The sequence below is a fragment of the Elephas maximus genome, chromosome 16 (genome assembly GCF_024166365.1).
Source record: "Elephas maximus indicus isolate mEleMax1 chromosome 16, mEleMax1 primary haplotype, whole genome shotgun sequence".
Classification (NCBI taxonomy): domain Eukaryota; kingdom Metazoa; phylum Chordata; class Mammalia; order Proboscidea; family Elephantidae; genus Elephas; species Elephas maximus.
The window spans coordinates 28,488,337-28,511,181 of record NC_064834.1 but is presented as its reverse complement, the minus strand read 5'-3'; the positions used below and the strand labels follow the sequence as shown (position 1 = coordinate 28,511,181).

At 42.0% G+C, this 22,845-nt stretch overlaps 2 protein-coding genes across 4 annotated transcripts in view; both read right to left on the bottom strand.

Annotated features, from left to right (window-relative positions):
* The window catches only part of SLC16A9 (solute carrier family 16 member 9), a 53,943-nt gene extending 52,166 nt beyond the window's left edge, over window positions 1–1,777 (bottom strand). For 2 of the 3 annotated variants that reach the window (XM_049855332.1, XM_049855329.1), the window contains exon 1: window positions 1,265–1,777. The gene's annotated coding sequence lies outside the window, so the exon portion shown is untranslated. Of the gene's footprint in view, window positions 1–364; window positions 422–1,264 lie in introns of those variants that run through there. The other variant, XM_049855331.1, reaches the window with a different exon arrangement.
* A 16,548-nt stretch (window positions 1,778–18,325) lies between these two features.
* On the bottom strand, window positions 18,326–18,466 carry MRLN (myoregulin). The gene has a single exon (XM_049855567.1). It carries the CDS (start codon window positions 18,464–18,466, stop codon window positions 18,326–18,328), a length of 141 nt encoding a protein of 46 aa, XP_049711524.1.
* Between the last annotated feature and the right edge of the window lie 4,379 nt (window positions 18,467–22,845).

Sequence of the window (22,845 nt, the reverse complement as noted above, 5' to 3'; positions counted from 1 at the left end):
AATTTATACTTCCCAGGGCATTAAAAAAAAAAGGAAGAAAGAAAGAAAGAAAACTTGTTTCTGGCAATGATGTGGATACTAACCCTGTTATCTGTATTTACATATCACTCAAGACGCTGTAATCACTTCAGGATCTTTTCTAGCTTCTTCCTCTGCCTGGTTTACCAGCCAGAAGTTCTCAAAGGTAAAGCTATCCCAAATCTAAGAAACTCTTAAGAAAACCAAACTGACAGAATTGAATGACTGGAAAATCTACTCTAGGGGGAAAAAATCACCTGGTCAGTAATTCAAGATAAAAAATACACCCAATTTAACTGGGGCCCAGGAAATTGGTTAAAAAAAATTGTTACATCAAATAACTTACAATATTTAATGTAAATCCTGCCTACATTTCCGAGACAGTTTGTGCTGGATAGACTTGACGACCCAATAACAAGGTAAAGCATTGATTTGCTATTGATGAGCAATTTTAAATGGTTATCAGCTTTCTCCAAAGTCTCTGGGGTTGCTGAAGCAAGGGTAGGTTACCAAGACGAGCCAAAGATGGAGCGTCAAGCGTCAAGTTCTGCCACGTTCGCGCTTGGTGTTCTGGTGACCCGAGGTGCCATGCAGCCCGCGGCCCTCGCAAAGGCTAGGCTGCTGCGCTCTCCAAGGGGCTGACCCGGTGGTGCTGAACCTGGCACCGCCACCCTGCGCACCTGCTTTTCTTGCAATCCAGCAGCACCCGGGGCGCCCCAACTCTGCTCTGGGCACTCTAGCTGCCCCCACCCAGGCCCTCTCGGAGACACCTGCGTGCACCCCTCCGAGTCAGGGAGATGGGAGACCTCGGGGTCCTCCGGGACACGAGTAGCACATCCTCCTCCCCCTCTGCCACCAGCAGCCCCAGCAGCTATCTTGGGGAGTCTCAGGACAGATCTCCGCCCAGATTCCCATCCCGGACCATCGTCTTCCCCTAGAAGCCCCTTTCTCTCTCTTCCAACTCCGTGCAAAATGCTGGCCTCGGATTCCTGGGAAAACTGGCCTATTGTGGAGAAGCGCCCCATAAAGAGGCAGATGTTGAAGGCTGCGCGCTGGAACAAGAGGAACCTTCTCACCCCTGGGCACACACTCCAAACAAGAAACCGTTCCAGGCTACTGGGCCGCCGGTGACAGCGCCGTCGCCGCCGCCTCCTCCTCCTTCTTCTCTTGCTCAGAATCGAAGGGTTACTTCTTGTCTCCAGGAGGCTGACCTGTGGAACCCTCCCCGAAGGCTCCAGCCCTTTACCTGGGTGCTGGCCTCGGCGGGGCTCCGGGGCGCAGCACGGGGCGCAGTGCCCCGCGCGGGCCGGGCGGGTGGTGCGGTGGGGACCGCGGCCGCCGCTCTCCCTGCAGCACCGGGCCGGCCTGGCGGCTATTTATCCGGAGCCCGGGCCCCCGCCGGAGTATTGGGCAATCGGTCCAGCTACTCGCTACCCCGGGAGCCGCCGCCCTCTGCTCCCGCCGAGCCCAGTGGCGGCGGCGGCGGGCACATGGAGAGAGGAAGCCAGCCCCTTCCTCCGGGCTCCACCTTCTCTTTCTCCTCCGCCTCCCTGGGAAGTTATTCTCTTTCTTTTTTCCGCTCTCTCTCTTCTTTGCGGGACACCTCGACCAGTCTGAACCGGTTGTGACTGCGCGGGCGGCTGGGGGAAGGAGGAGGCGGAGGAGATGGAAGCGGAAAAGCGGGCTGTAGGGGCGCTGCGCCTGCTCGCGCGGCCCTGGGCCGGGCCAGGCCAGGCGGGACTAGGCGGAGGGAGGGCACTGCCCCAGCCACAGCCCCGGCCCGGCCCGGCCCGGAGCCACCAAGGCCGCGGGAGAGCTGGGCACAGGCAGCCAGGCGCCCTGGCGGTGCTCACACACGCGCGTCCCCCGGCGCCTCTGCGCCCCCGCCGCCCACTGCGTGCCCTTGTCAAGCCCGCCAAAGACCGTGCGCGGTTGAGGAGAACCCGACTCTAGAAATGTGTGCTAGTCATCCCTGGTCTCCCTGGCTCCTGAGTCCGCCGTGGACCCAGGCGTCCTCCTGCCCGGAGCTGTATACCCAGCTGGCAGTGATCCCGGGAAGCGGGCACCAGAACTTCTGTGGAGTCGGTGCTCCTGCGCAGTGGGGAGTAAGGATGCCAAGTGCTGCCCTTTGTGACAGCTCTGCGGGAAAGGAGGACGCCCCCGTAGTGCACACAGCGTGTTCTGGAGGAGAGGCTGCATCTGGGGACGTTTAGTCTGGCCGGCAGGTGAACTGCACCGACAAGGCAGTCATATCTTTGGCTGAAGGGTGTGGGGTGGGTCTCCGAGATGGATGCGTGCTGTATCCGCGTAGAGGATCACTGCCGCCGGATTGGGGCAGTCTACACGCATCTGTAGCTCACCACTCAGAAGATAGGCACATCTTCTGCTCCAGGGGCAACACTACCTTATGCCGGTCTGTTATGCACTTCAGTGGGAAATTAATAATTTGAAAACTGTAGAAGCCCTGCTGGTGCAATGCTTAAGAGCTCAGGTGCTAACCGAAAGGTTGGTGGTTGGAACCCACACAGTGGCTTCATGGGAGAAAAATCTGGTAATCTGCTTCTGTAACGGCAGCAGCCAAGAAAGCTCTATGTGGCAGTTCTACTCTGTCACATGGGTCACTATGAGTCAAAACCGACTCCATGGCACCTAACGATGGCAACAATCTTTACAGAAGCAGATCCCCAGGCCTTTTTTCAGAGGTGCTGCCAACTGGATTTGGACCACCAACCTCTCAGTTAGTAGTTCAGTGTGAACAGTTTGCAGGACTCAAAGAGACCATCCACCTGCTGAGTAAGAATTCCCCTTAACCACATCTACCACAGCCTCCACCAGACTGAGTCCAGTACACCTAGATGGTGCCCAGCTACCACCACTGACTGCCCTGACAGGGATAACAGTAGAGGGTTCTGGAGGGAGCTGGAGAAAAATGTAGAACAAAATTCTAACTCACAAAAAAATATCCCCAGACTTACTGGCCTGACAGAGACTAGGGAAACCCCAAGAGTATGGCCCCTGGACACCCTTTTAGCTCAGTAATGAAGACACTCCCCAGGTTCACCCTTCAGCCAAAGATTAGCCAGGCCCATAAAACAAAATGAGGCTAAAGGGGCACAGAGCCCAGGCGCAAAGACTAGAAGAAAGGAAGGGACAGGAAAGCCAGTAATAGGGAACCCAAGGACGAGAAGGGAGGGTCTTGACATGTAGTAGGGTTGTTAACCAATGTCGTAAAACAATATGTGTACTGTTAAATGAGAAAATAGTTTATTCTGTAATCCTCCATCTAAATTACAAAAAAAAAGAATTCCCCTTAAACATTGAATACCCCTGGTTCTAACCAAAGACTCCACACCTTACGAAGAATCCATTTCATAGTCCAAATAAGCTACCTAACCTCCCTAAGGCTCAGTTCCCTCATCTATAAAATGGGAATGAGGTTCCAAGAGCCTTGCCTGTATCATGGAGTCCACATGAGATGAGAGTCCAAAAAAAAACCTGTGTAATCTGGCAACACGTGTCCTGTTTTCTTATAGTACAGATAAGTTGGCAGATGGTTCATCCCCTTTGCCCCGCACCATTCCTCTCCCTCCAATTTACTGACTTTCAGGCTATGGGGAAGAGGACACCAATGCTAGTTGATATTAGTTTGCTTTGTCTTGAAAGGGGGAAAGAGTGGGGGGCGGGGGGGAGTAACGGTAAGGAGAGGGAGGTGGCCCCAATAATGTCTTCTGGAAGGAAAGACGGAGAAGTAAGGCTGTTGATTCCATCAAAAACTCATTTCTGAGGAGGAGGAGGGACACCATAGGGCTCTGTGTTATCTTCTGTTTTTTACCTTGTTTGCAGTTCAACTGTGTTCACTTTGTGATAATGCATTGGCCTCTACACTGATAACTTGTGTACTTTTCTGTATATATTTCAGTAAAAGGTATTTTTAGAAAACCATCTCTTCAACTCAGATACCTCCTACCCACCAGAGCACTTGTCATCTTAATCATTGTTCATGTCAAATATATGAAATTTTATTTTAGGGAAAAGCAAGCCCTGCTCGAAAAATATTTATACAACCACTGACTGGTTTCTGAAATTGTTGCACCCCCATGCTCACCTCCACCAAGTTTTCACAGATCTCTTTCTGAGAGTAAGTGGCCAGCACTCCCAGCAACTAAGGACTGAAAGCCAGCAATTTCTCACCCATAGGCGTGGTCCCAGCTTTAGAGGAAGACTTGATCCCAAGGATTGCAGACTCAAATGACTGTAGAGCCAAGCTTGTAGTACTAAGTGAAGTGGCCAGAGGCTGCCTGAGAACTTGGAGAGTGTAGAATCCGGCTCCAGGGACAATGACTGCTTGGTTCAGGGAGTTGTTGGCAGGCTGGAATGTGAAAATTGCCCCCACCTCCTTGTGAAGTTTCATTGTGCAGTCACACCTCAACAGAGCAAGTAGGCATACAAGAGAACGGAGATCTGGTTTAATCCTGACGTTTAGCCGATGAATGATCACCGAGAGGGGTGTTGGTAGCGGCAAGACTAGAGGCACCAGCGTTTTCACCCCCCGTGAAGTGAAGATGTAAAATCTGCTAGCCAGGTGAGGGTCAGAGGAGTTAAATATTTGCTGGCTCCACAGCTCTGCACAGGACTGGGCCTCTGGGTGTCTCCAAGCCCAGAAGTTGATAACTTTCTACAAAGTTGGAGTGAGAGAAAAAGACAGGTCATCAGGTAAGCTGGATCTAAGAAACTCCCTTGAGAAGAAAAGAAACCTGGGAGAAGTATTGAAAGAAAAGTTGATACAGAGGTGGTACTCTGATGAGAAACTCCATTCTACATGTCCTATATTATTGTTACGGGGCAGTCATTAAGAATTTTCTAACTTGTGAAATATTCTGAGTTCCCTCCCTTCTTAGGCCATTTGTTGCCACAGTCCTTCAGAGAATGAGATGGAGGAATTAATTAACCTAAAAGTGTTTGCAGGCCTCATCCTGGCGGAGAAGCAGAATCACAGAAGGTACAGAGACATGTTGGTGGTGAGGGTGGATGCGTTTCTGCAGCATCTAAGCCCCTGGTCCGGCCCTCGCCTGGTGACCAGACTTCACTTCCTGACTTACAACGCCACAGCAGGTTTCATTTCTTTTGAACACATCGTTCTTCCTTGTTGATGAGTGACATCACAGCTACAAAGACACCACACTTTGAAATAAAAATCACTAAAAACAACAGAATTTAGAGTTTTCACAGTGCTAGCTCAGACATTTACAAAAAAATCTAATCATTCTATTTCACTCTCTCACATTAAAAGACCAGAAAATAACGGATGTGGATAAAGTGTTCCCTTTTATGCTTACTGAGCTTTGTTTAAAAGGACAAGTTTTCAAATGTTAAAAATGATCTTAAAGACATACTATATCATATTTTTACTTATAGTTCTCTAGAATGTCATTTCACCTTTCTGTTGGTTTTCATCGGACTATCTGGTTCAAATTATTTTTAACCTTAGGGAAAGGCAGAAGAGAGATCAGTGCTATTCCTTGAGTACCTAGCATTTGCCATGAACTATGTTGTTTAGTCCTCAAGACAATCTTGTGTGATTACGTCTTGTTATTTCCACTTTACATATGGGGCAACTGGGGTTCAGAAAGATTGTTACTTGCCTGAGACATTCAATCGATGAGTGGTAGAGTGGGGCACAGCCCCTGGCCTGGCTGATTGCTAAGCCTATGCTCTTTACACTGTACCTTAGAAAAATGCTCCAAGGACACTAAGAGCTGACATTTCATATGAATTAACTCATCTAATGCTCCCAATCTGTCTTGGAAGAAGTATAACCAGAATGCTCTTTGGAAGTAAGGATGGTGAGACTTCATCTCACATAGTTTGGACATATTATCAGGAGGAATCAGTCCCTGGAGAAAGACATCACGCTGGATAAAGTAAAAAAAGTAAAGGGTGAGGGAAAGGAGGACGACCCTCCATGAGATGGACTGACGCAGTGGCTGCAACAATGAGCTCGTGCGTAGCCACAATTGTGAGGATGGCGCAAGACCAGGCAGTGTTTCATTCCGTTGTACATAGGGTTGCTGTGAGTTGGAACCGGCTCGACAGCACCTAACAACAACAACAATGTTCACAGTAACCCTCAGAACCACCACTGGTTTCTGTGGCGTTGACTCCAACGCATGGCGACCACATGTATGTCAGAGTAGAACTGTGTTCCACAGGGTTTTCAGTGGCTGCTTTTTCAGAAGTAAGTGGCCAGGGCTTTCAGCTGAGCCACGTCTGGGTGGAGTTGAACTTCCAACCAACCTTTCCTTTAGCAGCCAAGCACTTAACCTTCTGTATCACCCAGGGACTCCTAACTCTAAGAAGTGAGGACTATTATTTTCCTTGCCATTTCACCCAGGATGAAAATCACATGGTTAGTGAGTGGTGGGGCTGGGATTTGGATCCAGGCAGCCTGGCTACAAAGAACCATGCTCTGAATCACAACTGTATATTCTCATGAAAACGGAAATCAGAAATGCAAAATCACACGGAATGAGCACGTCCTCGTGTATGTCTTTGCGTGTGCACGTTATTACACCACCTTCTACTTCACATTCATTGGCTTACATTGCATGGTTTCAAGGCCATGACCAAAAACAACTCTCTCTGTCACTAGCACCAGATTCCACAGCTATCTGTACATCTCCGTATATAAGACTCACGACCTCTGGAATACTCTTATTGTCTGTTTACACAACTAAACTCTAAGCACCATAGGTCAGGTACCTGGCTTGTCCTGCTTATCACTGTTCCCTACAGCACAGTGGCTGGAACAGAGTAGAACTTTGCTCAATGAGCATTAGTTGAATGAATACATGGCTGAATGAATGAAAGACCAAAAGAGCTAATAAGGATACATGCTCAAACTGCCAGTAATTAATTTGCTGCAACAGATCATTCAAATTCCTCAGTTGCCTTACTCTGTGCAAAGTTCTATTCTATTCTAAGTAATTATAAGCATTGTCCCATTTAATCCCATAAGGCATAAGTAGTTCTTCCACTTTGTACCCATTTTATAGGTGGAGAACTAAGGCCTCATGAGGTTAAGCGAGCGGCCCAAAATCAGAGGGCAGCAAAGCAGCAGAGATAGGAAGCAAACACAGGCAGTGTGAGTCCAGAACATTAGGCTAACCAGCTTCTCCTGGTGCTTTTTCACCGTTTTATCCCAGGACCCAGCACAACGCTTGCCACATAGTAGTTTCTCCATAAACATGTTGAAGGAGGGACAGATAAAACTCCCTCAAATGTCCAGGACAGTTTAGGACCGTTTTCCACATTTTTAATTCACTCATGGAATTGTGTGTGTTACAAATTCAGTTTACATCATCTATGATGTAACCACGTTAGATAACGGATTACAAGAAAAAGGGTTTATACTCCCAAGTGTAGACTGTTAAGTTCAAATGTACAAATAGATCCAATTCCTTATGAAAATACAGGTGGGGTAGATTAATACTCTTTTAAAGTAAACCTAAGACCAGTAAATGGAATCTTTTTATGAAACAGTGCCAGTTTTAAAAAAAAGTGTGCCATACCCTAGGTGTCTGACTTAAGTGAATTCCTTAACAAAGTTTCCAGCAGCTCCAAATAATTTTTCAGTTCAAAATATTTTGTTCGTCTTTTCTAATCTCATCAACAGTTCACTTTATGTCAGTCTCATGCATTTTATATTGATTCACTTAGCTTCAACTTTAGGTCTTTTTCTTGAATTAAGGACCTGTGCCCCACTTGTTGTCTATAACATAAGGCTTCATGCATAGACTACAAAATATACTGACAATTCTTTTTATCCATTTACCAAATAATTCTTATTATTTATTTTGTGACAGGCAATAGAGAAAAGCAAATGGGTTTGCAATCTAGGAGAAAAGACTGAGAGGTAAATAATTACTAGAATGTGCTAAGTACTTCAGCCAAAGCGTTTGCGCTGTGTTAGAGGATCACAAAAATGGAAGCACCGTTTGGGTTGAAAGGGGAGTGTTCCAAAACAAAGAGAAGAGCATTTGCTGAATGATACACTAGGGAATTACAATGGGTAATTATACATGATTCAAAGTCAGGATACTTGTAGAAAGTGGAAAGGTAAACAGGGGATGGGATTTTTGATTTCAAACAACAGCTTCCATCCAGGGGCAGATTATCCAATAGGCAAGATAAGCACGGTACTTACTTCACTTACCAGATCATCTGTAGTGGACAATTTCACATTTTTTTTTTTTTTTTAACCATTTACAAGATTCTGCTTCTAGATGTGGCTGGCATCTGTCTCTCTCCAAACCCCACAGCACCTTTCTACAGAATCGAAGCCTCTCTTCAAATTTACAATCCCTGACAAGTGCAGATGAGCCAGTAAACAAGATAAGCATAGGCTTACCTGTGCTTACCTCTTAATTTGTAGTCAACAGAGTTTCACATGGGTTTCACCACATGACTACAAGTGATCTGGGTAAGCCTATTGGATAATCTTCTCCTGCTCCCATCTCTTGGCAGGATAGAATAAAATCAACAAGCAAATTGGAGAACATAGGAAGATTTTGGTCAATTTGGAGCTATGGTTGGGAAGGACTGCTCCATAGCACAGGGCTGGGTATTTTTAACACTCCCAGGATATTTTGTGCCATGCTAATTTCTCTTAGCCACACATGGGTTACAAATGCTTTTTGTGAAATTGCTAAATTTGAATTGGAGCCTTAGAACTGAAAGGGACCTTGGAGATTATCAAGTGCAAGCTCACACTCAATGTAGAATTTAATCTGCTAAATTTTCAGATGAAGAAACAGATGCCCCAAGGGATTGAATGACAAGAGGCAGAAAGCATAAAGGAGAAGAGCTCAGACCCCAAAGCCAAGGCTACCTATTAGCTGTGTTGCCTTGTGAGGCTCCTTATCCTCCCTATACCTATTTCCTCGTCTGTAAAATGGGGATAGTAGTAGCTACCTGATGTGGTAGTTGTGAAGATTCAATGAATTAAACAGGATAAAATGCTTAGAATAACCTAAAACACAGTAAATGCTTGCTTTTATGAGCATACCAAAGAACCTTGCTACAACCAGGGTTCCAATCCTACTTCTCATATACATAGTTAGATGAAGGAAATTATATCCATCGACAGATTGACAATGACTATGGGTGGGTGTCATATGAAATATCCTTTAACGGTTATCTTAGTTATCTAGTGCTTCTGTAACAGAAAAACCACAGGTGGGTGGCTTTAAAAAAGAGTTTATTTCATCACAGTAAAGTAGGCTAAAAGTCCAAATTCAGGGTGTCAGCTCCAGGGGAAAGCTTCCTCTTTCCTTTAGCCTTCTCATCAATCTTCCTCTGGTCAAGGAGCTTCTCAGGTACAGGGACTCCGAGTCCAAAGGATGCACTCTGCTCCTGGTGCTGCTTTCTTGGTGGTACAAGGTCCCTTGCTGCTTGCTTTCTTTTCCTCTTATCTCTTGAGAGATAAAAGATGGTGCAGGGCACACCCCAGCGAAACTCCCTTTACCTTGGATCAGGGAGGTGACCTGAGTAAAGCTGGTGTTACAAAGGACACATTTTGCTCCTGGTGATACTTTCTTGGTGGTATGAGGTCCCCCATCTCTCTGCTTGGTTCTCTCTTTTATATCTCAAGGGTTGCCTCAAGATACAATCCAATCTTGTAGATTGAGTCCTGCCTCACTAACACAACTGCCGCTCATCCTCCCTCATTAACATCATAGAAGCAGGATTTGCAACATATAGGAAAATCACACAATATTGGGAATCACACAAAAAAAACCAGCGCCGTCAAGTCGGTTCCAACTCATAGCGACCCTACAGGACAGAGTAGAACTGCCCCATAGTTTCCAAGGAGCGCCTGGCGGATTCAAACTGCCGACCCTTTGGTTAGCAGCCATAGCACTTAGCCACTACGCCACCAGGGTTTCCCGGCCCAGACAAATTGGTACACACATTTTTGGAGGGACATAATTCAATCCATGACAATGGTCTTATCAAAACTGGCACCTGAGTTCTTGAAATGCACTCAAAGAGGGTGTGGTAGCAGGCAGGTGTGGTAAGCATTCCAGGTAATCAACAAAGTCCAAGGATCAACAGAGTTTGAAAATTAATCTTTTAGCTAAGTAGCCTTGAAACATTCTCCAAGCATCACCCTGACTCCAAATCACAGCAATATTTCTACAACTTGGGTACATCCATCAATTATGTCTTAATGAACTGAAGAGTTGGAGTCTGACTTAGGTGTAATTCTTGCAAAGGCTCTTAGTTCAACTTTTCTTTGGCTGGTCAAGGTTATTTTTCAATAGGTTCTTTAGCCAAAGTGTTACAAGATACCACTAAAAAAATCACAATAGGAAGGTTGCAGTGGGGTGGAAAAAGAAAGACCAAATGGAACACTTGTTATGCTGATAACTATGATCTGCAATAAGTGTGCCTTAATAAGTGTGGTCCTAATGGTATATTTTATAGGGAGAAGTATGCAGATAATGAGTACAAAAAGCCAAAACTCAATCTGTAAAGGATCTACTTACGGAACTGAGCTACAGGAATCTGTCATGGTGCACCATATACCTCCAACCACACAACTAGTTAAGTGAACCTCTTAACGTAGAAAACAGCAAGGAAAATATCTTTTCACATATACCTAGCATAATGTAGTATCCAAACACTATTAATTGAAAAAATCTAATTACCCCCAAAGAGAAAGTATCTCTTATTAACTTAGATCTTCATTACCTAACCTAAGGTACTTGAAGGAAATGAAAGAAATTTCTTATGTAATTACATTTTTAAAGATTTTTTTTGTGGTAAAATATATATAACAAGAAGTTTGCCATATTAACCATTTTTAGGTGTACAATTCAATGACGTTAATTACATTCCCCACATTGTGTTACCAATAACCCTATTTCCAAAAGCTTTTCATCACCCCAACAGAAACTTAGTGTAATTAACTTTTAAGATGAAATGGCCAGCCACAAAAACTAATTCAAAATGGATCAAAGACCTAAATGTTAAAGCTAAAATTATAAAATTCCTGGAAGATAACATAGGGAAAAAATTATGAGACTGGTTTTGTTTTACTGCAACTCCAAATACATGAACAGAGGACAAATTAGATAGGTGGGACCTTCTAAAAATTAAATACTTATGCTCATTAAAGACTTTATCAAAAGAGTAAAAAGGCAATCTATAGACTGAGAAAAAATCTTCAGGAATGATATATCCAATAAGCACCTAATCTCTAAAATATATAGAAAACTTCAACAACTCAACAACAAAAAGACAAAATCCAATTAAAAAATGGACAAAGGACATGAACAGACACTTCACCAAAGAAGACATTCAAGCAGCTAACAAATATGTGAAAAGATGCTCGAAATCTTTAGCCATTGTCATTGTTGTTATTAGGTGCTGTCTAGTCAGTTTTGACTCATAGCAACCCTACGTACAACAGAACAAAACACTGCTCCATCCTGCACCATCCTCACAATCATTGTTATGTTTGAGCCCATTGTTGCAGCCACTGTGTCAATCCATCTTATGGAGGGTCTTCCTCTTTTTTGCTGAACCTCTACTTTACCAAATATGATGTCCATATCCAGGGACTGGTCCCTCCTGATAACATGTCCAACATATATGAGACAAAAGGTCCTGCCATCCTCTCTTCCGAGGAGAACTCTGGCCTTGCTTCTTCCAAGACACACTTGTTCATTCTTCTGGAAGTCCATGGTATATTCAATATTCTTTACCAAAATTGTAATTCGAAGGCATCGACTCTTCTTCAATCTTCCTTATTCATTGTCCAGCTTTCACACGCATATGGGAAATACTGGCAGTACGAGAAAATGACAGACCATTGTGACATTAGCCGTTAGAGAATTGCAAATCAAAAGTACAATGAGATACCATCTCACCCCCTACAAAAATGACACTGATGAGAAAAAAAAAAAACAGAAAACGACAAATGCTGGTGAGGATGTGGGGAGGTTGGATCACTTATCTACTGGTGAGACTGTAAAATGGTACAAGCACTATGGAAAACAGTATGGCACTTCCTCAAAAAGCTAGAAATAGAAATATTTTATCATCCAGCAATCCCCTCTCCTAGGTATATACCCTAGAGATCTAATAAAAGGGATATGGACAGACATTTGCACACCTATGTTCACTGCAGGATTATTTGCAATAACATGAAGTGGGCAATAGGGACCCCAAACAATAAGGTGTTATTGCCAGATGACATAAAATAGAGATCTAAAGAAAACAGATGAAATTTTTAAAACTCAAAACAAAGAAAAGGACAAAAGTCTTAATCTTTAGACTTTATTTCATAATCTATCCATTTAATATTCAAAATGCTAAGGATTATCTGGGTAACAAAGCAGTTCTTTTTCCACTAGAGACCAGGTGAAAATCGCTTGAAAAACTCCAGATGTGCTGCAGTAGCTTTGTAAAGTAGTCTGCCAGTTCCTCAAAAGTTTAAACATAAAGTTATCATGTGACCCAGAAATTCTACTCCTAAGTATATACCCAGTGGACACAGTGTTCATAACACAGTGGCCCAAAAATGGAAGCAACCCAAATATCCCTTACCTGATGGGTGGATAAACAAGATGTGATATATTCATACAGTGGGAATATTATCTGGCAATAAAAAGGAGTAGTACTGATACATGCTGTAACTGGGATAGACTTTGAAAACATGATGTCAAGATGAGAGAAGCCAGCTACAAAAAAGCACATAGTATATGATTCCACTTATATGTAATGTCCAGAATAGGCAAATCCATAGACAGAAAGTAGATTAGTCAATGCCAGAGGCTGGGGAAATGGACAAATGGCTTAGGGGTATGGGGTTTCATTTTGGAATAATGGTAGTGTTCTAAAACTGATTGTGGTTATGGTTACACAACTCTGTGAAGTCACTGGAAACCACTGAATCGTACATTTTAAATGAATGAATTGCATGGGATGTGAATTACACCTCAATAAAACTACAAAAAAACCCCCCCCAAAAAAACCAGTTGCCATTGAGTTGATTCTGACTCATAGCAACCCCATAGAACAGGATAGAACTGCCCCACAGAATTTCCAGGCAGTGCCTGGTGGATTCGAACGGCCAACCTTTTGGTTAGTAGCCATAGCACTTAACCAGCACACCACTATGTCCAATAAAACTACAGCAGATGAAATTTTATCTGCTTATGATATTTTAACAACTGTCATAAAAGCACGATATTTATTTCATCTTCTAGCAGAGGTGGAGCTTCCTAAAATTGCCATGAGCCGGAGGCCGGACATGATCAGCCTGGAACAACCAAGGAAAACTTGTGACCCTCAGAGATAGTGCAGTTCAGTGTAAGTTGTGATGTGCCTTGGCACAAAGGACACAGAACACCAGAGGTTCTCATGGTTTCTCTACCTTCTGCTGTGAGAAAGTTGCCCTCACCATCCAGCTTGTGGACAAATAGACAAGTTACATCAAAGCTGGCTTTTATCATCCTGAGGAATTAGCTCTGCCACTTGTTCATTCAGCTGCAGTCAACCTGGCCTTTCTAATGTTGTGCTGTGTTCTATCTGCCCCAGGGCCTTTGTACCTGCTATTCTCTGCATCTGAAGTGCTCATTCTTCTCCCAGGTCTCTGCCTGGTGGCTCCTCATCCACTAAGTTTCCACCCCAGTATCCCCCTCTCAGGAGTGGCTTTTTTAGATCTTCCTGGCTAATGTAATCTTCCCCACACAAACTCTCTCTCCTGTTGTTCTGTTTTATTTTCTCTACAGCAATTACACTACCTGAAAGTCTCATGTGTTTATCAATTTGTTGTCTGCCTCCCCCACTGGAAAGCAAGCTCCACGAGGACAGGAACCCTGCCTTCCTTGGTCAGTAGTATATCCCTGTACCTACAATGTTACCAGATAGGCAGTGGATGCTTGATATTTAGTGAGTAAATGATCTCCATGGTTCAAGTCGCAATTAATTTCTATAAACAACACCTAAAAGGTCAGCCTCTGTACCTTGACATTACACCTTCTACAAGCATCCAGGAACACTGACGCTCCAAGAACAAACTGTAGCCACCTCCTGACTGAAAGAGTAAACAGTTCAGACTGGAAACCCAGTTGGCAACCAAGGACTTCCCGCTCTCTTGCACTAATCTCCCCTTGCCTAGTCCCAGGTCAGATGGTGATGCATGCTCAGGAACTTTTTCTTAGGGTTTATAAATAAGCCTGGGCTCATTGCTGATCTCAGGCTGGCCTGCATGTCTTCCTGCCCTCAGCTCGCTCAGTTAGTAGGTCAGCAAACAACAGCCTTGCAAAGGACCACCCAGAAAAACAACCTGGGCCTAAGTGGTCACACAAACACCACACACTTAAGATCCCCTTTCAAACCTTATCCCCAGTCTCCACAGAAACAGTTCATCCCAGTCATGTCTACTACTTTATTCCAGGGCTAAGAGTTGTCCATTCTTACTCAGAACGAGTATCTGGTTATTTTTCTGGTAAATCATTTCATGCAAGTGGACACTCTAGCATTAGACCATCTACAACCCTTAATGAGACATTAAATGCTTCATTAACTGTACAGTGTGGTCACACGAAAGATTTCATTAAGCCCAAGTAATCAGCACATTTACCTGTATGTCACTTGTGAATTCTTTGGAAACAAATTGCTCAAAATGGCATTTGAGCTTATTTCGCTTATTTAAAAATTAACATTAAAATGATTTTATGGATACAGCTTTAATTTCCTTGTCTACCAAATACAGAACAGTGAGCTGAGGCTCACGTTTACAAGGCCTGACTTCACATTTGATAACGTAAAACAATGGCGCTCCAAGACTGGGGAATGCTTACGCGTTTTATTATACACTGATGCCTTAGAGAAGACAGAGCTGCCTGTAAAGTGGGTAGACAATGCATTGCAAGACTTCATGACATATATGGGGTAGATGGAACACTGAATCCTTAAGTGTAGGATTCGGATGCTTCATTGTAATACAACCACTTGCCTTCCAAGTGAGGAACCAGTGAAATAATTAGGCTTTCTGGCCTGATACAAGCAGAATAACTGAATAGTTCAGAAGAGGGTTCTAGAGGCCAATGGTTCCAGTTTTGGGGGTGGGGGTCTTGGTTTTCTCACTCCCTAGCTGGGCCACCACTAGCTGGAGTGTTGTGTGAACTTGGGCATTTTACTTAATTCCTCTGAGTCTGCATTCCTCATCTATAAAATGGGACTACCTCAGACTTGCTAGTACAGATAAAATTACATAATGTTTGCTACACACTGAGCACCAAAAGACCCCATGCTGTGGAGTTGAACTACGCCTAGGCTCCAGTGGAACACATTACGCTCTTGGGCCCAATGGGTTGGGTTAATGTGAGGTCATTCTAAGTACAGGTAGAAGAGTAAAACAGGCAGGGGAACTGAGGCTCACTGACATCAGCTTGGAGGAAGCCATGTCCCATCTGCCCCTACCTGAGGATAATAACAGCAACCCACATGGATTGAGGTTTTTCCTTATTTCAAGCACTGCACTGAGAGCTTTACAGCACTGGCCTCATTTCATCATCTCTACAAACCTTTGGCATAGGCACTTATTTTCTAGGAAAGGAAGCTCAGTCACAGGGTTATCAAACTCTAAGAGATGAAGCCAGGACTAGAACCCAGGCAGTGTGGTTTTTGAGTCTGTTCTTCTTGTCATGTCGCCTATTGCCAGAAAGCTCCTAAGAAAACAAACAGCCTGAAGATGGGAGTGACTTTACTTACCTGGGCTCAGACAAACCCCACATAGAAGAAATAGGGGAGAAACATGTCATATCAACAGGAGGTGACCCTTATACCCAAAAGGAAGGGTCTGACAATTTATTGGAGAAAAAAATTAATGGGATTTTCTGTTACAGTGAATGTTCAATTTGCCTCTATTTGGATTATGGTTAAATATACAACATTTCTGAAAGGTTAAGTAAGAGTCAGTTAAATGTGTCTCAAAGGTCCCAGATTCCCTTCACACCTCATTAGCTCTCTTTTGAAATCTTGCCTTAATGATTGGGCCAAATCTGAGAAGACGGTCATCACATGGAAGAAATCGGAATTTTGTTTTTTAGCTTGTGTGTCTGGTGTAAAAACCCAAAAAGTCTGAAGGACAGAGAGACCTTTTTTTTTTCAATAGTTTAGAAAGCAGAAGTTCAACAGTTATATTTTAACACTCACTGTGAGAAAACGAAGGAATTAAGGAAACGAGGGAGGCGAATGCAGTGTCCAACTGAACATGAGAAAAGGGCAAATTTTGTCTTTCTTCTTGATAAATATTTTTGAATCTGGAGTAAGAAAATAAACAGGGGCAACACTAAAACTGTACTAGGATTTTGAATAAAGTGTAGTTTAAGCATTATTGTGAAAAAAAAAAAGTTGAGCTCTACAGATTGGCTTTTAACCTGACTTATTAGAACCAATTGTTGTCAAGTCGCTTCCAACTGATGGTGACCCCATGTGTGTCAGAGTAGAGCTCTGCTCCATCGGATTTTGTTGTCAAGTCGCTTCCAACTGATGGTGACCCCATGTGTGTCAGAGTAGAGCTCTGCTCCATCGGATTTTCATTGGCTGAATTCTCAGAAGTAGATTCCCAGGCCTTTCTTCCAAAGTTCCTCTGTTTGGACTCAAATCTCCAACCTCCCGGCTAGCAGCAGAGTTTGTTAACCACTTGCACCAGCCAGGGACTCCTATTTGTCTTATGAACGTATTGTGAAGGCTCAAGACCTGATTCTGCCACTTCCTAGTTATGGCTTCGAGCTAGCATAATTTCTCCAAGTTTCAGTTTTACTGTTTGTAAAATGGGGACAACAAACAACCTGCCTTTAGGATTACTGTTTTGCATAAAATAATATAACTTGAGCATTTAGTCCTAAATAGAAAGTCAATACAGGTAACGCCCTGTTTTCCTGAAAGAACCTCTTTAAGTATTTTTCTCTCTTTCTTTCTCTCCTTTTCTCCTTCAGGTTTTGATCCAAGCAGGAAAGAAGGCAGTTTTCTCTGCTCTCATTTGTTTGTTCATTCATTCATTACTATTTTTTGAGCCCCTCCTTTGGATAAGCACTGTGCTACCTATCCTGTTGCTACCATGGATGGGAAATGCCAGTAGCAGGTAAATACTCTCAGGGAAGGCAGCGGGTGGGTAGGAGAGATGGTACCACCAGCACCAAGGTGAAGGCCATAGCACCTTGTAGGACATGGAAGAACAGGCTTAGACAAGTGACATAAGCTTCAAGTGCCTCCTGTTTCTCATCTATAAAACTGAGATGCTACCGGTGGCTTTGTAGTGGCTCTCCATGGTTGACACTGTCCCCCTAGGGGGTGTTTGAACATATATGGAGAGCTTGGGGGAAAGTTAAACCAAACCAAAACAAATCCGTTGCCATGGAGTTGATTCCGACTCATAGCGACCCTATAGGACAGAGTAGAACTGCTCCATAAGGTTTCCAAGGAGCTGCTGGTGGATTCAAACTGCCAGTCTTTTGGTTAGCAGCTGAGCTCTTAATCACTGCACCACCAGGGGAGAGGTTACTAGGAGTTAAGCCACAGAAGGCAATATGCTAAATATCCTTCAATGCATCTTTTAAGTATTTCTAGTCCAAACTCTGGGGCTTAAGTGGCGCAGTGGCTGCTAACCAAAAGGTCAGCAGTTGGAATCCACCAACTGCTCTTTGAAAATCTTATGGGGCAGTTCTATTCTGTCCTATAGGGTCCCTGTGAGTTGGAATCCACTGGACGGCAATGGGTATTCCAAACTCTAAGTTTTTATTAGTAGAAACATTTCTCATTTATTTAATTGCTCAGGGTTAAGAAAAACAACCTACCTATGAACAGATGAAATATTATATGAGAATGGATATAAGCTATTGGTATATTGTATGTAAAGATGATGCACCTGATATTGTAAGTCTGGTGTGTTGAAAAGAGAACCACATAAAATTTCACATTGGTATAAATCTTTAAAAAATGAATTCACTTGTAATTTCACCTACAAGTTTTAGTTAATCCACCAAGCAACAACCGTGTTAAAAATCAGAAAGTTTTATGATTCAGGGATGTAGACTTTCTAGAAGAAAAATTTTCCCCTCCAATTTATGTGAATGTCTGATAAATCATATCTTTGTTGTTATACTGTCCTGTGGGCTCATGGAATAAATTAGAGATGTTATCAAATTAAAATCACTCCTATTGAAATGCAAATTTTTATTCACTGGTATTCAGTATGAAACGTACACGTAAAGTAAGGGAAGACAGCTTTCTAAGAAGTTATAAATACATATATAATGGACATGAAGTCAACAAAGATAACGAACAAAATTTTTAGAAGTCTTCCCACAATTTCATCTTCCAGACTTTTGGGAGTAGTGGTAGAAATTAATATCCAGTTTTTACACATCATATCCAGAATGCTTCTTCTCCCTAGGATGAAAAAAGAGAAAAGTGTCCTCAAGTGAGCACGTTTGTAATCTGATTATATCAACTTAGTGTAACATTTGTGAAGAAGTAGTGACAAAGAAAAGTCTTCCAGGGAGAACTCAGTACCAATTTGTAGTCAGCCAATGAACTATAATATTTTTCTCACTTATTTTGATTGTTTTATAATCACAGGCTGTTCTATACGCTGAACTTGACTTTCTAAGAGAAACAGCTCAAGGAGCTATAATTCCCAATCTTTTTTCATGTTATCAGTAATTAATTTATGAAGTCTTGTCTGCAAAGTCATCTGCAATATTTTTTTTTTTTTTTTTTGCATCAGTGAAATTGCTTTTCCTTCAACCTGCCCAGCTGATGTTACTAGGAAACAAAAATATAAAGACATGAGGAAAGGTGGGTAACAATAAAATTTTTAAAGACAATGCAAGGTCCTTCGTCATTTCCTTGATTTTTCCTCATGATCCTCTCACGTTTTGGTCACTTACTAAGACATCAAGCATTTAATTTCCTCTACATTTCTGTCTTAATAAAACAGTTTATTTTTTAAAAGGGCTGGAATTTTAAAAGGTATTAATTCACGATCTGTTTTCCACACTGCGGGGACATTTCATTGAATGCCTGTGAGGTAGGGAGTTTGAAGCCATTTTTAACCCCTTTTACAGGAATGTAAGAACACAAAAGTCAAGTAATTTTCAAAACCTTACACCAAAGTTCCTTATATATTATACACACTCAACTTGAAATGAACCCCAACACCTTTAAGAAGGTGGAAAGATTTCAGTAGGAAAATATTTTGTCTGTTATTTTCACGTAAAAACCAAAATCAAACCCGTTGCTGTCGAGTCAACTCCGACTCATAACGACTCTATAGGACAGAGTAGAACGGCCTTCATAGAGTTTCCAAGGAGCACCTGGTGGATTCGAACTGCCAACCTTTTGGTTAGCAGCTGTAGCCACCAGGGTTTCCAAAAACCAAAAAGGCAGGTTGAAATTTAAAAGAGAAAGAGAGGAAGGTAGATAAGGATTATTCCAGTGACTTCTCCCACTTTTAGCAATCTTGACTAATTTCTGTAATAAGTTGCCCCTTTCCTAGAGGAGGGAACGATTTGCCCTGATTAACACAGCAATCGTTGTGAAAGTAAACATCCAGAATTTTCCCTAGATTCAACTATTCCTTTTGCCTGTGTTTCAGAAAAAAAAGGACAAGAATAATATATGGGTTTGCGAGTGACTTATCTCTCCTTTCAAATTGCAAATATTGGCCTCAAGCATTTCTGATCCCCAGGAAAAAAAGACTGTAAAGTCCATGTAGGCTCATTGTCCAGCTTGTGTTTCTTTAACTGTGCTCAAAGGGGTGCTTTCAACTCTCTCCAGAAACGGTAAGAAAGACTGGAATAAGAAGTGAAGGGGAGAGGAGGCAACTGGTAGGGACTGAGAAGCGAATAGAGACCCATTTCTCACCTGACTTAATCCCAGGTAGTGGTAGATAACACTGCTCCTTGCTTTTGTTTCCCTCTGATCTTGCTAAAACAAAGTGCACTCAGCACAGGTGTCTCTTAGCAACCGTGGTTCTGTGCTTTCAAAGCACATTAAAAGGTTTTAGTGGGCGGTGAGGTGGTGTAGGAAGTGGGCGGCAGGAGCCCTCATGGAGAAACTCTAAAATTATCCTCAAAGGAATAAGGAAGGAGATGTCAAACAGTGGAATTTGGAAAATGTGACACTTTAATTTCAATTTACTACAGAATTTCATGCCTAAAACCTGAACCGTAACAGAAAGGTCAACCTGAATTCTAAGATTTTCCTGGCAGGGCAAAATTTCAATGCTTTTTAAAAAAATGATTCCCTAAAATTCTTTTTAAATAAATTTGCTTCAATATCTTCCTTGAAAAAAACAATAACAACAACAAAAAATTTCTCTGTCTACGTAAAAGGCATGGTATGGCTGGGTTTTTTTTTTTTAAGCGCTATATACTTTAAGATTTTGTATCACTTTCATTAATAAATTAGAAAATGGAGGAATAAATCTATTAGAAAAGACAAGGCTATCAAATATGGCTTCTATACCTTTAAGGATATAAATCTCTTTCTGGTAATCTGTGCAAATGACATTACTTTAAATATTAAAAAAAAATTATGCTCAAAGATGTTCATTTCAGTCTATCTGTACTCCTCTCCCTCTCCACCCCTGCAACACATCCGTTTTCTCTGGTAAGCTTTTTTACTGGAGTGTATCATACAAATAGAAAAGTAGAGTCGTCACAATTGAATAGGTAAAAAATAAATCATAAGCTTGACAAGTTTTTTATAAAGTAAGCACATGCATATATCCAGCAATCAGATCTGCAGTGTCATCTTTCTTACTGGAAAAAAAAAATAGAAGCAATGACAGAAGACTGGTTAAATAGACCACGATTCAGCAACAAATGGGATATTAATGGTTATTACTACTGTGAAATAATAGAAACATCACTTAGAAACTGATTTTTAATGTATCAGAATATGATTACAACTCATATCCTATGACCACCCATTACACTCCTAGGTCTATGCCCTAAAGAATCAAATGGATATCTGCACCAGGACACACATCCCAGAATCATTATTCATAATATTCTCAACCTGGAAACAATTCAATTCCTACCTGTAGACAGATAAATAAATTGTAGCATATTTATGTAACGGAATATTATATAATAATAAAAATTAAACTCCAGCTATATACGACAACGGGGTGGATTTTACGAACATAATACTGAATTTTTTAAAAGCCTGGCACAAAAGAAAATATACAGTATAAATACAATTATATAAAGTACAAAAACAGATTTGAAGTGGATAGTTTAGGGGTACACACAAAGTAAACGTGTCAAGAAAAGCAAGGTTTTGTCTGTCCCCAAAGTCAGGATAGTAGTGACTTCAGGGAGGAAGGGAGGGGAAGGGATGGGGGAAACTTCCAGCAGTGTTTCAGTTCTTGTCCTGGGTGGTGTTTACATTGGCAATCACTTTTTAACTATTTATTAAACTGTACATAGAAGTTTTATGTGCTTTTCTGTATGTATGCTAGACAACACAAAATAAAACATACAGAGTAAAAGACCAGAGAGAAATACACACAAATACCTTAGTGTCTCTAGAGATCGAGTTTGGGTGGAGAGACAACAGGTGATTTTTCCCTGGCTTTTCCCATTTTCGTTTAGAGGTATGCTGCTTATTTAACTTCAGAAAACTAAAGAAAATACTCCCTGCTAGTACCCTTCCCTCTCCATATATTTGAAAGCAATTGATACTGATTTTATTTATGTCAACCCTATCATTTTAACAAATATACATTCAAGAAAAAATTAACCTTACCAGTGACACATCTTCATGTAAGTTTGTAATTGATATGTTAAACAAGAAGTAGGTCTCTTTTGCTCGAGAGCATGTTCTTGGATCATTGAAAATACTCAGGAGAAACAGGAAGCTGGGTGGTTCCCGTCTGGTTCTTCCCCTTGACGTTAGATCCATTTCTAGACACAAACCATTAGAAGGACACAATTTGTATCCTCACAAGCTTACTAATACACCCAGATTTTACTGTGGATTAAAATCATGAGTGCCACAGTACTTTGATTTATATTTTGCTAATTAGTTCTTACTCAGCTAGGGATCAAGGTAATCAAGTGTTTGTTTGTTGAGATTCAAGGGACAATCTTTGGGGAAAAAATATTTAATAACAGCAATTTTCAGGGGAAATATTTTTTCCTAGTGTTTCTTTATCTAATTAAAAATAAAAATAAATTTCAATCAGGTCAGGACACTGTTCTAAAAGTATGCTAGAGAATATAAAGTGTGGCTATCTCAAGACCTTGGTCTTACCTTGAATGCATTATTTTAAATATTTCATCAGATTTAGCATAGCCAAAATGATATGACTTCTAATTTCTGATAGAAGACATGCTAGGTTATTTAGGCCAAATATATTTCCTGTTGAAACTTCAGATGACTACAGATAATCTTCTCTGCCATTTGCGTGCCTCTGTCTTTCTGTTTCTCCTCTCCATCAAGAAAACACTGGAGTCAATTTTATTATTTTATAGAATGTAGTATTGAAAATAGAAAGGATATTCTCTTATTTTTTTAAAACGTGTCTTTATTTTTTCCCTTCTCTGCATCAAAATTTAGGTCAAAATCCAGTACACAATACTGGCGAAGCCAGCACAGCTTGTCCAAGGCAGGCTCATGGAAGCTCTATAGGCACTTCCAAACTCCCTGAGGGACCGAACTATTGTGCTGAGGGCTCTGGGGATCATGGTCTTGGGGGAACATCTAGCTCAACTGACATAACATAGTTTATAAAGAAAA

What these genes read in the sequence shown, in the direction of transcription:
- MRLN (XM_049855567.1), bottom strand. Translation starts at nt 18,466, where the DNA reads ATGATGTGTAAAAACTGGATATTAATTTCTACCACTACTCCCAAAAGT.